Raw genomic sequence first — 15692 nt, 5'->3', positions numbered from 1 at the left:
CCAATTTCACCCAAAACTGAAAATTGTGGACTAACACCCAATCACTGTTTCTGTGCTTTATCGTTAAGAAATATGCCACGCAGATTTGGTGACTGTGACATGAGAAATAGCTAAAAATAGATTATTTTGTAGAGTTAATATTTTTAGTTACTTTTTTTTGTTTATTATTATTTTTTTGCTTTACTACTTTTAGGAATGGCATGGAAACTTCAAACCAAACATTTGTGAAACAATTCATTCTTCTCGGGCTTTCTAACGTCCCTTGTCTACAGGTCATCTTCTCTCTGCTATTCTTTCTGATGTACACGATTACATTCATAGGAAACTTTCTACTGATCGTTGTGGTGAGTCTGAACCCCCGACTTCAGACTCCAATGTACTTTTTCTTGAGTAACCTCTCACTCATTGATATTTGCTTTTCAACGACTGTAGTACCCAAAATTGTGCTAAACACCCTTTCTGGTGACAGAAGTATATCTTTCTTTGGATGTGCAGCCCAGTTGTACTTCCATTTAGCTTTGGGGGGCTCAGAATGCTTAATATTGGCTGTCATGGCTTACGATCGGTACACCGCTATATGTAAACCTTTACGGTACTCAGCCATCATGGATAAAAAACTGTGCTTATGTCTTGTTGCAGGATGCTGGACTGTGAGTTTTCTAAACTCATTTATTTTGACATTATTGACCTTCCAGTTGCCTTTCTGCAAGTCCAACGTCATCAGCCACTTTTTCTGTGAGATGCCTCCGCTCCTCCATCTGTCTTGTAGAGATACTTGGTTCAACGAGCTTGCAAAGTACATCTCTGTTGGGATAATTGTTCTTGGCTCTTTCCTGTTGATACTAATGTCCTATCTCAGCATCACCTTGAACATACTAAAAATCCGCTCCACCAAAGAGCAGCGGAAAGTCGTCTCCACTTGCGCTTCCCATCTAATAGTGGTTTCTCTCTTCTACGGCACCATCATGTTAATGCATTTACGCCCCCGATATGCTTTTTCTCCAGAACAGGACAGAGTGATAACTATCCTATATACAGTGGTGACTCCAATGCTAAATCCCATTATATACAGTATAAGGAATAACGATGTCAAAGTGTCCATTAAAAAGACAATGAATATTAAGGTCTATCACTGATACATATTTTTGGCACTAAGAGTCTGAAAAGTAAATGTTTATAAGGCATTGTTGTAGCCAAGATCTTAATTGGGATTGATATAAAAAAAAAATGGCACAGGTAATTGAGCCAAGTGTGCCATAGTCATGGCATTGGAAGCATAGTATGTTCTCTTGTTTTGGCCAATCAGTATTGTCTGGAACACTGAATATAAAAAAAAGGTTTATTGTACTGCACTGATTTCTACACATTTTGGCAAGTTAATAAAATGTTTCGCTGTATATCTCTGATGACTTGCTTGATTAATTACACTTATGATTAATGAATTGGAGATATGTATACATATAGGGCATTTTTATTGCAAGCAACTGGTGCCATGTATAACATGGGATTAACCGAGCGATGGCTTATTTCTACTGTGGTTTCAAAATATTGGAAGCGAATGCATCTGATGCTAACTGCAGTTTCAAACACTGCAGGTGTTTGAAACATATTGGTCAGTGTAGGACCTGCACATAATGAGGTGCCCTTGGCTCTGGGATGCAGGCTTAAATGTGTTGATCACAATATGAACCAATACCTCAAGTTTTCATTTTGCTAGATACAAACATATGCAGTGTTAAGGATAAGTGCTGACAAATACTTTTTGTTTTGTATACATATAGAGAATTTATTTTGCAAGCAGCTGGTATTAACCAACATTTTATTTCTTCTCTGTAATCTTGAAGTGACCCATATTTAGCTCTATCAATGATCATTCAGTGAAAGATTGGTACAAAATTTTGGGTGACTGCTCATCCCATTTAGTTAGGTTAATCATATTTGAAAGATAAAAAGAACTTTAACAATATGAAACAGATTGGGAATCTTTTAGGGAAAAAAAACCCTATCCAATTTCAAGTATACTATGATGTCCAACTAAATGAAATAAAATCTAAATTAAATAAATAACGAGATGGAATGTTTACAAGGACCCCTGAACGTTTCTCCTCTGTATCCACTCAGTGATGATGACATGTACTCTGCAAGATTGGAAACCCATATTCTGGCGGCTGTTTGAAGTCTAATTACCAAGACATGGAAACAAGTCGATCCTCCATCCCCCTCCTTCCCTCCCCATCCTACAAAATGAAAGTAATGATGATATTATGAGAAGGAACTTTATTTTTTGTCTGTTCACACGTTTCTGGTTTCCTGTTTTTCATGCTATAGTTCTAATTGGATTGACACCTTACTATCCTTTTGGTCTTCTTTCATTATCTTTACATACCCTATGATACCCTATGATTTGTGTCTGGTTTCTGTTTGTACTTGGTTTTTTTTTCATAATGAAGACATTTAAAAAAGAAGGTGGAAGTAGTATCAATTAAACAAAGGCAATTTCAAAGAGATAGCCTGGACAGGAGCAAAAAACAAAATTTGGGATAGACAATTTCCACCAACTTATTATCAGGACATGTGTAACCATTTGAGTTACCCCAGTAATCGCACTATATCCAGGTTTTAATGTACCATCTAAATCTATTGCATATAAACATAAGTCACCATCTCAAAGGACTTAAGTAAGCTGACATGGTCCACTTTGAAAAAGCACACTACAGAGGACAAAAAATCAGAATAGAACCCACATGAAACAGAAGAATGCATCAATCTCTTCCTGATTAAGAAACACCTACATACAATAGATACTCTGTACTGTGATCACCATCCCTGAGGATGGAATCTTGTTCTCATTTTCTAGAGAATGGCCACAACCAACCTATGATACCCGAAACATTGAATTATTACACACAAGAATAAAATCCCCACCAGAAAAAAATCCACCATCGACTACTGAGTAACAGTAGTTTTCAACATTCCATGTAAGACTCTCACAACAAAATAAAACAAATTATTAAGTAAAGGGTTATATTTTGCGCCAGCTAGTTATATGAATAAGTTTGAACTGTTTGTCGCGCTAAATAAATGCACACGTTCCCTTACCCGGCAGAGACATTTCTTAAAAAAAAAATATCTGTTCTAAATAATTTGGACAACCAGTGAAATCACAGTGTAGTTTACCACCTAAAGTTGAGCCAAGGGGAAAGTTATGTTGATATGTTTTGTTGATTCAGAAAAAAATGATTTTAGGAAATTAAATGTAAAAAAAACTCATGCCTAAACTTACTGGTATTGAATAGTAAGCCCTACAAACCCTTAGCCAAAAAAAGTCTCTTGTGATCAAATCTGCCGAAAACTATAATAATTATTTAAAAGAAGCTGAAAAGATCATAGGAGACAGAGACACCTATAGTAAATTAAATACAGATTTGAGTGAAGATTTGGGAATAGAATTATAACAGCTTTTAAAGAGAGCTAGACAGGATAACATTATTACTAATGATGCATTTGATTATTTAAAAAACAAAAATTAAAGGACTTCAATATATTATCATATCCTTAAAATCTATAAAACTTATCATTCATATTACATTTATATAAGTCTGCAACTTTATGTAACAAATTTACAATCTTATACTAAAGAGTATACTTCTACAATAATTTGAGGGTTTTGCATGGCAGGGCAAATTTTAACTGGGTCACTATTAATGTATAGGCCCTGTATACGTCCATCACTGCTTATACATAACTAGCTACTGTCAATCATTTTCTTTTCACTGTTTGTAAACTTGATGTAAATATCACACAAATTCTATGAGAATACAGTTTATTTTAATTCATAATTATTTTATGTTTAGCCATACATTTTATCTTCAAACCCTGTGGGACAGCAATGGGGACAAAATGTACCCCTACTTATGCTAACATTGCAATACAATATTATAAATGCTATATCAATGACATATATGGGATGAGACAGAAAAGGACGTTTAGGAGTTCATAATTCAAATGATTGGAATTCATCTTTTACATATAAAATTACCTAGACTTGCTACTTGATACAGACTATAATAAATAGCTAATGACTTTATGTTGTCATCCAGTTGTCATCTTTCATGGTAGAAACCCAAAGTTTAGAATGCCCCCACATACACTTCTTTTCCTCTTCTTGTCTTTTTTAGAAACCCAAAGTCCCATACTCGCACTTCATATGCCTTCAACAGTATTGCAGTTTAGATTCTACTTTTCTACAACAATCAAATGTTCTAATGAAAATATTTCCTGAAAACAGATAATCAGGAATTGATGCAAAAAGGCATTTGAAAAGTCTTCTTTAGCTTACAGATCCTCCTTATTAGTTTACAAAAATAAGTAGGCTACTGAATTGAATATTGAAACTGAATCCACAGCCACTAGATATTTGTAACTCAATGTAATTTTAATTTCAATAAGGTTGAGGAAGCATTGTATTATTTTGTAGAAAGATATGATATGTCCCTCTTTACTGCAGAAGCCATCAGTACATTAAGGCCAACAACCTGAAATCTGTAAGGGCCCCTAGTTTGATTAAAATAACACTTCAGGTGTGTTTGTAGTTCCTCTTCCAATTGGCTAACCAAATCCAAAAAAGGCTGCTTTTTGTGCCAACGCTGCAATATTTGTAAATTAATAGATCTCAAAACATATTATCACAAAACTGACCCTCAGGGAGAGATTGTCATATGGCAGGTTGCAATTTTATATCTTCTGGCTTTGTCCTGTTTTATAGAATTTGTGGAATACATTTTTTCACTTTAGCCAGTAAAGTGCTTAACATCTCGGTTGTCCCCACCCCTGGACTGGCACTTCTACACCATATACCCCCTCAGCTCCCCCATAGGGATAGATAAGTTGTGTGACATATTTTGACAGCTACAAGGGCAGCCATTGCCCAGCAGTGAAAACGCTCACTCCCTCCATCTCTCAGTAAAATTATCTCTAATGTTCAGTCCAGCATTGGGATGGAAATGCTGGGAGTTCCCTACTACACTACTGCCTCTTCACCTTTAATGAATTGGATCACCTGCTCAGAATGATCTCTCGCTGCTTTTATCATAGGCCTCTCATTGACCTCTCTCTCTATTCCACCCCAACCCTCTCTTGATTAAGCCTCAACTGGATTTGGTCTGCCCTCAAATTTTCTTCTATAGGTTGCCTCATTTTTATTTTTATTTTTAGGACATGATTTGATTGTAGTGATTTTATTAGTGTATTGACACCCTGCTTTGTACCTCCATCAATTTGTGTGTTTTTCCTCCTTCCTTTATCTTGTTTTCTGTATCCCCATATTTGATAAATGTTTCAATACTTATTTTAACTGTCGTTAAAATAAACCTGACACTTAGAAAAAGTTATATCACCTGGAGGTCAAAATTTGTAGTGTAGTTAATAGCAGCTGTGGTCTAACTTATGGTGGGTAAAACAAAAAGAAAGCTAAAGATTAGGATCCAGGAATGTGCATAATATTAAAAACGTGACTCCTACCTTATAGTTTACTTCGACATTTCACCATTGTGCATTCTAAGGATATTGGGTTAATACAACCTGTACCAGAAGGGGGTAATAATATTCAAGTAATAGCCCAACTGGATCTATGATTCAAATAAAGACTGAAAGGGGAAGTGAAATAAAAATGCCATTACCCCTCCTGTAGTCTAGTCACTGTTGAAAACACTGCATGCTCCCCTGTTACCCTAGCCCGCAGCCTTGGTGTCCTTCTTGACTCCTCCCTTAGCGCCTCTCCATGCCTTCAGTCATTGTGCTGTCTTATAACCTCATCCTTCAGTCTTTCAAGTGCCCTCTCAAATCTCATATCTAAACTAGCACCCATACTGTCCTCACCTGATACTCCTGTATGTTCTATCATCTACCGTCCCTTGTTCCTCTACGTCCTAATGTCTAAGTTTTTCCCTCTTCTTATAGTCTATAAACTCTCGCGAGCAGGACCCTATCTACCCTCGCGCCTCCATCAACCTCAAATGTAATTATTCTGTTTTACGTGTGATTTGTATTTTGTATGATTTATACCGCTGACTGTCCAAGCTTTGTGATTGCTTACTAATAATCGACGATAATGATATGTTCACATGATTTCAATGGAAATAGGCCTCAAATGTATATAACGTAAAATACATATAAGAAGTAGAGTCGTTCTAACAAAATGACATAAGTGATCATTTATGAATTGTACTTGACTAATATTAAATAACTATCATCCAGACCATTAGGAAAGATAGTCTATTCATTTATAAATCCAGAATATTTATCTTTGGTATCTTTATTTTCCTGGATGTCCCCTCCCCTCTCTCCTGTTGTAACAAGTTCTATTTATTTAAATTTAAAAAAAACTTAAGGTCAGAATTATGGTGCTGTAAAAGTGTTGGGTTGAAACGCTGTCCTTATGTTTTTGTATTCACAGATTAAGTTGATGTTTAGTTTTTACAAAATATCTGAATCTACTTGTATGTTGCAATAAATATATAAATGACATAAATTCATAAAATGTTTAATTTTAAAGAATATTAGAAATACTAGAATCGTTCTTTCTTTTGTTAGAACTAATAAATGTGCATATATTGCAATATATACAATATATATTACAATGGTTAAGCTAATTTTTCTTTCCCACAGATGGATGTCTCCATTTTTTGTGTACTTCTTAACATACTGGAGGCTAGCATATATCTCAAACTCTTTGCTATCCAGAGTATAATATCTGTTTATTTGGGTAGACGTGCTCAGTATGGGATCCATTATTCCTCATTGATTTTTATCACATTCATATTTTTTTCTTCACAATAGTTGACTTCTCAACCTGGATTACCTTCCAAAATCAGGCCAAAGAAATCCTGTTTGTTAGTTTTAGAAGAATCTAACAAATATTGTAATGATTATTAGCAATACATTTATGAAATGACTTAACGTGTCTTAGGTACTGTTCCAAATTATTAGATTGGCATCACTCTGTTGTTTGTCATCATTGTACTGTTTGAAAACATAGGATTATTGAATAGATATTTTTGTACCCAGCAGCCCATAAGCAGATTAACGAACCTGGGTGCAATAATTGCCCCAATAGCAGTTCCACATATATGGAGATGAAAAGTATCTACAAACTTAAACAGCCAAATTATGAAAAAACAAAAAATATCTCACATTCTTCTGCATTAAATGGTGGGTATGAAAAAAATAAAAAGAGTTACAAGTTGAAATACCTTTTTGTGTTCAATTAATAGGACTGTACTCCAATAGTAACCCATGTATATTCTTCTTGCCATTCCATTTTTTTAGGTGTTTAAGGAATATTGTAACAGTTTTATGCATGAAAGGGTAAAGCTACTATCCTAACTATTACTATCATCCAGAAGGGTGGAGCAGAGATTTACGAACCTTTGGAACATAATAGCAAAAATTATAGTGGGGTGAAGCCACAGAAAGTTTAGGCCTACAACCGATCTCTGCCAGCTCCAAATTTGTGCAAAAATCGGATTGTTTTGCATGGGACAACAACTACTAAATGTATCATCTCCACTCCTTTATGCTCCTTTAAATATTTTGTCCTGCAACATGAAATCTCAGTTTTGGGTGTGGGTGCATCAGGAGAAGAAATAGTTCATCTGTCAGGCGCCGTCCCCACACTGTGCATAGGTGCTGGGGACGGACACCTGTCTCTCTGAACTGCTCCCGTTCTGTTGTCTAGCAACAGGACGTACTTCTCGGTCCGCCGGGCGTGCAAGCGCAGACTGTCTCCCGTCCTGTTGCTAGGCAATGAGATGCTTCTCTACTATTTGGCTCCATTTATTATCTGGTTACCGACCTCCGGCTTGCTTCTGACCTTCATTCTGGATCACCCTTGTATACTGCGCTATCGATTGGCACCCAACCCGGACCGTACAACCATTCCTACTCACTCCCGCTGCACTAACTAGCTGGAAGAACCGCAAGCTGCGTAACTCACGCAGCCAAACCCATACCTCCTTGCACCCTGGTGAATACCGTGGGTGCGTTAGATTCCGCACCTCCCTGTCTAGTAATGTCAATAACAGTCAGCGGCATCCTCAAAGTCATTATCGTGACATCATCTAGTTTTCATTTAGGAAGTAATGCTCTGATCCACCCAGTTAAGCCAATTAGATGCAACATTTTGCAACACTGCAATTGCTAAACCAAGGGAGATCCCATAAAAAAAAAACAAGCTTTCCTGAAAGATAGGCAAACAGTGTCACAGAATAGTAATAATGCTACAGGGCTACCAATTTTAAGATTTATAAATCAGTCTTAGTGTAAGCAATAATAAAATGCATTGAAAGTAAAAATTGTATCAATCTAAAAAAAGTTGATTAATGGGTAATGGGGAATACATAATAATTTGCCATACAAGCCCAGAGACATACCGCGTAATTGAGTCGGGAGCATTAAAGCTTCTAACATTAAGTTCCGTCATCTACTCCAGGGAGCAGAGAGTAGTTTTATTACATAATATAAAAGAGAACAATTTTATCATAGAAGGTTTGCTAAGTGGTCCCTAATAGCATCCATCCTACCTACCCATATTTTTCTTTTTACTACAAAAATGTATGTGAGTAGAAGTGTCAAAAATCTGCTTAAATCTGCCCCCAATATTTTAAACATACAAAATAATAAACAAATAAAAAGTTTGGTCTAAGCAATAATTTCCACTCAAGGTAAAATTAAAAATAGTTTAAAAGCGAACAAGTTAGGGAATAATTTTAGTTTTTTAGAACTGATATGAAGCTTTATTTTTTTGTAAATGATAAAAAGTTTGTCTTGTTTGACCATAATTTTTATACTATTAATTTATTGCATACAATATAATTATATTAACACTTAAATGTTAATAAAACAATGATAAATTTAGAGTAATTGGATCACTGACAGTATTATTTTGGCAAATACGTTGCTTTTTTTGAGTAATTAAGAAATTTAACTTTACTAATACGCTTTTTTATCGATAAGGGTAAAGCTGTTTATTTGCTAAATTGTTTTTTATGAGTCAGTTCTCTTGACCTAGTGCTATCTCTGCCCTGCATTTATTTCACCTTTTAATGTATAAAATGTTGGAACTTATAAAGAACGTGGACGTTGACAGCTATTTTATTACTACAGCTTTCCACAAAGTGTCTTCTGAAGACAAGAGTTATATTTGAAATAGATCATCACAATTGCACACCGTGACATTATTTTGAGACTCTGGATTTGCAATGTAACCAAGTAAGTGTTTCAATAGCGTCTCATGATGATGGAATTAATGACCAGTGAATGCAGGATGTATGTACAGTTCTTGTATCACAAATGTGTACAGTGCTTTACAAAATTACAAACTACACATTAGAGATGCTCACTGACCCTCGTGAAGTGGTTTTGGTTTTGGATCTGGATTAGCTTCGTGTTTTGGTTTTGGTTTTGGTAAAATCACTCTTGTGTGTTTTGGTTTTGTATTTTTCAGGAAAAAAACTAAAATATGCTAAAATCACATATTTTTGTTCTTTTTTTTGTTCCTACATTATTATTAACCTCAATAACACTAATTTCAAGTCATTTGCAGTCAATTTTGACCACCTCACAGGTCACAATATTATTTTCATACACTTCCGGACAAATACTGCAGTGAGCAGCCTGGATGGTAAGTGACAGAGCAATGACACAAACACACGGCAGTTCCTAGCACATCTAGGAAACATGGGCACACAGCAGTGGCAGAAAAGAAAAATGGGGGTCCGCCCGTCCTCCCACCCTCTCGTTATTTTGGATCTTAAAAAGGAATCCAAAACTCGCGAGATATGAGATCCGCTGACATAACAATGACGTTTTGCCTCGTTTTTCGATTCCGAGGGCGCGCGACATTACCGCTCGGTACTCGGATCCCCTAAGTTTGGGTGTGTTCGGTTATCGGGGAACCGAGCCTGAGCATCTCTAGTGAAAGGCATACACGGGATATTGCCGGGTGACAGAGCCTCCCACCCCAGAAAATTCCCGGTTTGACCGGGTTCACACTGAACTCGGTTCTGGCCAGGTCTCCCTGGCAACATCACAAGAGTAGCTTTGATTGGCTCCACTTGTAATCAGGATAGAAAAAGCACTGATGAGCTTCCTGTAATAATTAGCGAATCCCAGGAATCTTTGGATGGCCTTTAAATTAGAGGGTTGTACCCATTCGTGAGTAGCCTGTACTTTTGTGGGGTCCATGGCGAAGCCTTTAGGAGAAATGACATATCCTAGAAAAGTGACCTTGGAGACTTCGAAGTCACACTTTTCTAGTTTAGCATACAGATGATGATGACAGAGCTTTACAAGCGCTTGTCGAACATGTTCCCGGTGTTGTTCTAATGAGCTGGAATAAATCAATATGTCATTGTCACGGGCACTAGGAGTTTATACCCGAGTTTCACCTGATGTTATAACTGACAGAGGGGCGGTGTTGACCACGGACCTCAGGGCAGTTAGGTGAATGATTGGAATGATGATAACAGCAGGAAAGTAGAGAATGTCTTATGAAGTCAATGACTTGCAGCTGTTGATGGTGGAAGGTCAGCGACTTGGAACTGCAGAGAAGAAGCGATACAGCTTCAGACGAGATGAGAGGACGTGAGTAGGTGAAGGTAGCTCGTGGAGGAGTCAGTGGTCTGCGTACAGCAAGTTGTACCACTGTAGTGATGAGGAGGTTGTCCTGGTGCAGGTAGGTAGTAGAGTAGTCGGTGGTCTGCGTATAGCAAGTTGTACCACCGCTGTGATGGGAAGAGTTGTACTGGTGCAGGTAGGTAGAGGGGTAGTCGGTGGTCTGCGTATAGCAAGTTGTACCACCGCTGTGATGAGGAATGTCCTGGTGTAGGTAGGTAGCAGGAGAGTCAGTGGTCTGCGTATGGCAAGTTGTACCACTGCTGTGATAGGAGGACTTGTCCAGGTGCTGGTAGGTAGCAGGGAAGTCAGTGGTCTGCGTGTAGCAAGTTGTACCACTGCTGTGAGGAGGAATGAGGACTTGTCCAGGTGCAGGAGAGTGGTGTGGAAACGGCAAACTGTAGCTGTGTGGAAACAGCGCGAGTAGAAAGGAGTTTTGTACAACACAAGTAGGTAAGTACAATGAATAGTCTGTCAATATAGTAGCTGGCTCTGCAGCGTGGAGAAGCGGGTAAGCGCGGATATGCAAGTAACAACAAAGTCAATATGATGAGAGCATACCGCAGCTGAGTGAGAAGCTTGTCCGGGTAAACAGGCAATGTAGCATAGACAGTCTATCATAGGTAACTGTACCTTAGTGCAGTAGTCACGTATAGTTCAATAGGTATGCAAGTAAACAATAATAGTCAATAGTGGTTATGCATACCAAGTAGAGCAGGAATCAGCTGGGAAGCTGAAGAAGCGATCAGCTGAGTAGACACGCTGTAGCGGGTATGGGAACCGCCGTTGAGTAGAGCAGGGAACAGCTTGGAAACTGTAGACGATCAGCTGAGTAGACACGCTGTAGCGGGTATGGGAACCGCCGGTGAGTAGAGCAGGAAGCAGCTTGGAAACTGCAGACGATCAGCTGAGTAGTAATGCTGTAGCGGGTATGGGAACCGCTGATGAGTAAAGCTGGAAGCAGCTTGGAAACTGCAGACACCAGTAGAGCTGGAAGCAGCTTGGAAACTGCAGACACGAGTAGAGCTGGAAGCAGCTTGGAAACTGCAGACACGAGTAGAGCTGTAGGCAGCTTGGAAACTGCAGACACGAGTAGAGCAGGAAGCAGCTTGGAAACTGCAGACACGAGTAGAGCTGGAAGCAGCTTGGAAACTGCAGACACCTATAGAGAACCACTGGGAATGAGACTCCAAGATCAGGCCCCTACCTAAGGCTGCAGGTGCCCTAAGTAGGGTGAGGTGATTGATCCATCAATCACATTAGTGGTCAGGTGTAGTTGTTAAAGGGACCTGCGCATGCGCAGTGCGACAGGATGGCAGACGGTCGTGGTTCAACACAGGTGTAAGCGGGAAAGATGGAGAACCACGTACCAGAGTGGAGGCACTCACACTCCGGTGAGTGACAGTCATCTAAATAGACCACTACGAAGGAACCCAAGAATTTGCGAAGGACATCGTTGATTAAGTCTTGAAAAACAGCTGGAGCGTTGCTGAGGGCGAAGGGCATAACGAGGTATTCATAATGGCCCATTTGAGTATTAAAGGCGGTCTTCCATTCGTCGCCACTTCGGATACGTATCAGATTGTAGGCCCCCCGCAGGTCAATTTTGGAATAAATTTTATCTCCTTTTAGTTGATCGAAGATGGCTGAGATAAGTGGCAAAGGATAAGTATTTTTAATGGTTATTTTATTTAACCCTCTGTAATCGATACAAGGCCTAAGCCCACCATCTTTTTTAGCCACAAAGAAGAAGCCTGCTTCGGTGGGAGATTTGGAAGGCCGAATAAAGCCTTTATGTAGGTTCTCCGTTACATACAATTCCATGACTTGGGTCTCTGGAATAGATAAAGCATATAATCTTCCCTTGGGCAACCTGGAACCAGGGACAAGGTCAATAGCACAATCGTACTCCCGGTGAGGAGGAAGAATATCTGCTTCTTTCTTAGAGAAAACGTCAGAGAATTCACGGTAAGGAAAAGGCAACTGTTCAGGGCAGATCGGAGTAATTCTGAGTGGTAGAAACAAGCATGAGGAAGGACATCGAGGACCCCACTTGATGATCTCACCTTGGTCCAGTCGATACAAGGATTGTGAAGAACAAGCCAGGGGTGGCCCAGAATTAAAGGAACCGAAGGGCAATTAATTAGATACAGAGAGATGGTCTCGGAGTGAAGGGCTCCCAACTTTAACTGCAGAGTAGGTGAGCGATGATGTATTTCACCCTTATCTAGGCGATTCCAATCCAAACCATAAACAGTGATGACGGATTCCAGAGGAACGGCTGAGAAACCCAAGGACCGGGCGAGGGCCAAGTCCAAAAAGTTTCCGGCAGCTCCACTGTCCAGAAAGCCTGGAACGGAAATATCCCGTCCGTTAAAAGTGAGCAGAGCAGGTACAAGCAGGGAATTTTTAGGAGAGATGACTTGTAGGCCTAAGTGGACACTCTCCATGTTCACTTGGCCTGGTCTTTTCCCGGTTTAACGGTGCAGAAACGGAGCAGATGGCCCTTCTCTCCACAGTACAAGCAGAGACCCAAAGTACGCCTCCGGGTACGTTCCTCAGATGACAGTGGATATGCTCCCAGCTGCATAGGCTCGAACTTGGTCAGTGGGTGAAGTTTGGGAAGGAATAGGAGAATAGGATGAAGGATTTTCTTTCTCAGCTTTCCTTTCTTGAAATCTTCTGTCGATCCGAATGGCTAATTGCATGAGCTCCTCGAGAGATCCCACAGTGGGATACTGGACAAGGGAATCTTTAATTTGTTCTGAGAGCCCCAGCCGGAACTGACTACGGAGAGCTGGGTCATTCCATTCGCAATCTGAGGCCCAACATCTAAAATTGGAGCAATATTCCTCCGCGGACCGCTGTCCTTGTACTAAAGATTGCAGCTGCGCTTCTGCAGAAGCCACTCGGTCCGGGTCGTCATAAATCAAACCAAGAGCAGAAAAGAATGCGTCCACAGATTGTAATTGGGGACTATTGGAATCCAAGCTGAAAGCCCAAGATTGAGGGTCCCCTTGTAACAGGGAAATCACTATCCCCTCTCTTTGTTGTGGTGATCCGGATGAGCGTAGTCTCAATTTGAAATAAAGCTTGCAGCTTTCTGGGAAGTTGCGGAAGAGTCTGCGGTCCCCAGAGAAGCGATCTGGCAAATTCATTTTCGGTTCTACCACAGAAGGCTGAGCGGCTTGCGAGGCTCTTGATGCCTGTTTTTGGGCGGTCTGCCGCTGAGACAGTTCTTGAACCATTTGGGACAAGGTCTGGATTTATCCTGCCAACACTTGCGCCGGGCTTGGTTCCATAGAACCGAATACAATACAATTCACTCACTCCTAGTGTATATTTTTTGGGCCGGTTATAATGTTAGGAACCCCTCCAGCCAGTACATCAACATCCGGAGTCTGCTCTGAAGCCTGGTGTCCACTAGAGCCCCTAGTGGTGGGGACAGACTTGGCCGCAGACAACAGAGGGTCGTGAGTTGTGCACTGACTGGGGAGAACCCAGCGATAGAGTATAGGAGCAACCAGCAGAGTGATGTCCAAGCAAGGGTCGAGGGCCGGCAGCAAACAGAGTATCCAGTAGACAAGCCGAGGTCACAGGCAAATGGCAGCGTCAGAGTCCAGGCAATAAGTCAAGGGGCACAGGCAGACAATCGTGGTCAAATATTCAGGCAAGGGTCGGCAATAGAAAACAGGTTCAAGGATAAGCAGGTACAGAGAGAGAGCAGGCTACAGCACTGGAGCAGGAACTATAACTGGCAGGAAGGGCTTGTCCCTTTGCTGCCTTATAAACATGCAGGGGGCCAATGAACAGTGCCCTGCACAGCAGGGAATACTTAGCCCAGCTGGGCTATAATTATATTGAACCTGCGCAAGCGCCCAGCTGCCCTAGATGCCGGAACGCGGCGCACAGAACTGGTTGCTCTGAAATCCCCCTCACTGCTGGAGAAAGAGAATCTAAAAGGATTTTGTGAGGAGTGAGAATTCTAATATAATGCCCGTGCTATTGGGTGAACTGGGTCATGTGATCAGCCAGGATGGGAAGAGTGAGCTGGATCATAGAACTGGCCAGGGTGAGGCCCATCACATTTAATATATCCTCAGGAACTCTCCCACAATTCTTGAAGCAAGATGGAGTACATATGGCAATGCAGAAAGGTGGCTATGAAGTGGAGATGTGGAAGTCAGGGAAGTTTCAACATCTAACCCACAAGGGTTTGTCAACTAATTTCTCTAATGCAGGAGACAGACAATTTATACAGGTTCTGTGGCTGGCTGATTTGGACCAATCATGACTCATTAGATAGCAGGCCTCTCCATACACTAGGAGCCAGTGATATCACTGCCAGACTAATATTGAAGAGGACTGTCTTACATTCAAGAGATATTGGTTACCACTGAATTGATACGCTTTTTATTGCATAACAATAGGTCAGCTAACAAAATGTCTGCCTTCAGTGTGTGCATGTGATAGGTCCAATTTAAAGGGATGAGTTGGCAACGCTAAACACACAGACCAATAACTTGTCGTTACTTAAGACTGGAGTTAGGCTTTAGCACTTTTCATCCACAATTTAACGACACAAAACATCTACATATAGACATCACTACATTCAATTCTGGTATCTGCATGGGTAGAATTTCCAGAAGTTTCACCCAAACTGCATCGAAGGTATAACTTTCAAACTTATATTATTAATTCATTGGAGCTACTCAGACAATCACTGTACGTCTGGAGATCTATAATTAAAATGGGAGCCTTAAACGCTCTATCAACTCTCAGATCAGTTTTTTACTTTAGGGATTAAAATGTATTTATCACGTAATAGATAAGAGAGGGATTTCAACATTTATGTCTGATCTGTTTATACAGAGAGGAGCAGCACACTTTTAAGATTGGTGGAGTGTGTTATTTACTGAAAACAGCTGGGTACAAGGTGGAGGTTGTGAAGGCTAAAATCAAGAAAGGTGTATGAGCAGCTGAAGCCCAGATCCTCTTAAGGTATGTTCTTGGAAAAGGGT

At 40.1% G+C, this 15692-nt stretch overlaps 1 protein-coding gene across 1 annotated transcript; it reads left to right on the top strand.

The window, feature by feature from the left end:
- Positions 1-200: 200 nt before the first annotated feature.
- On the top strand, positions 201-1153 carry LOC142108544 (olfactory receptor 5V1-like). Its single transcript, XM_075192278.1, has one exon. It carries the CDS (start codon positions 201-203, stop codon positions 1134-1136), a length of 936 nt encoding a protein of 311 aa, XP_075048379.1. The 3' UTR covers positions 1137-1153.
- Positions 1154-15692: the final 14539 nt, after the last annotated feature.

This window comes from Mixophyes fleayi, chromosome 12, assembly GCF_038048845.1.
Source record: "Mixophyes fleayi isolate aMixFle1 chromosome 12, aMixFle1.hap1, whole genome shotgun sequence".
NCBI lineage: Eukaryota > Metazoa > Chordata > Amphibia > Anura > Limnodynastidae > Mixophyes > Mixophyes fleayi.
This window is presented reverse-complemented; position numbering and strand designations above follow the sequence as displayed.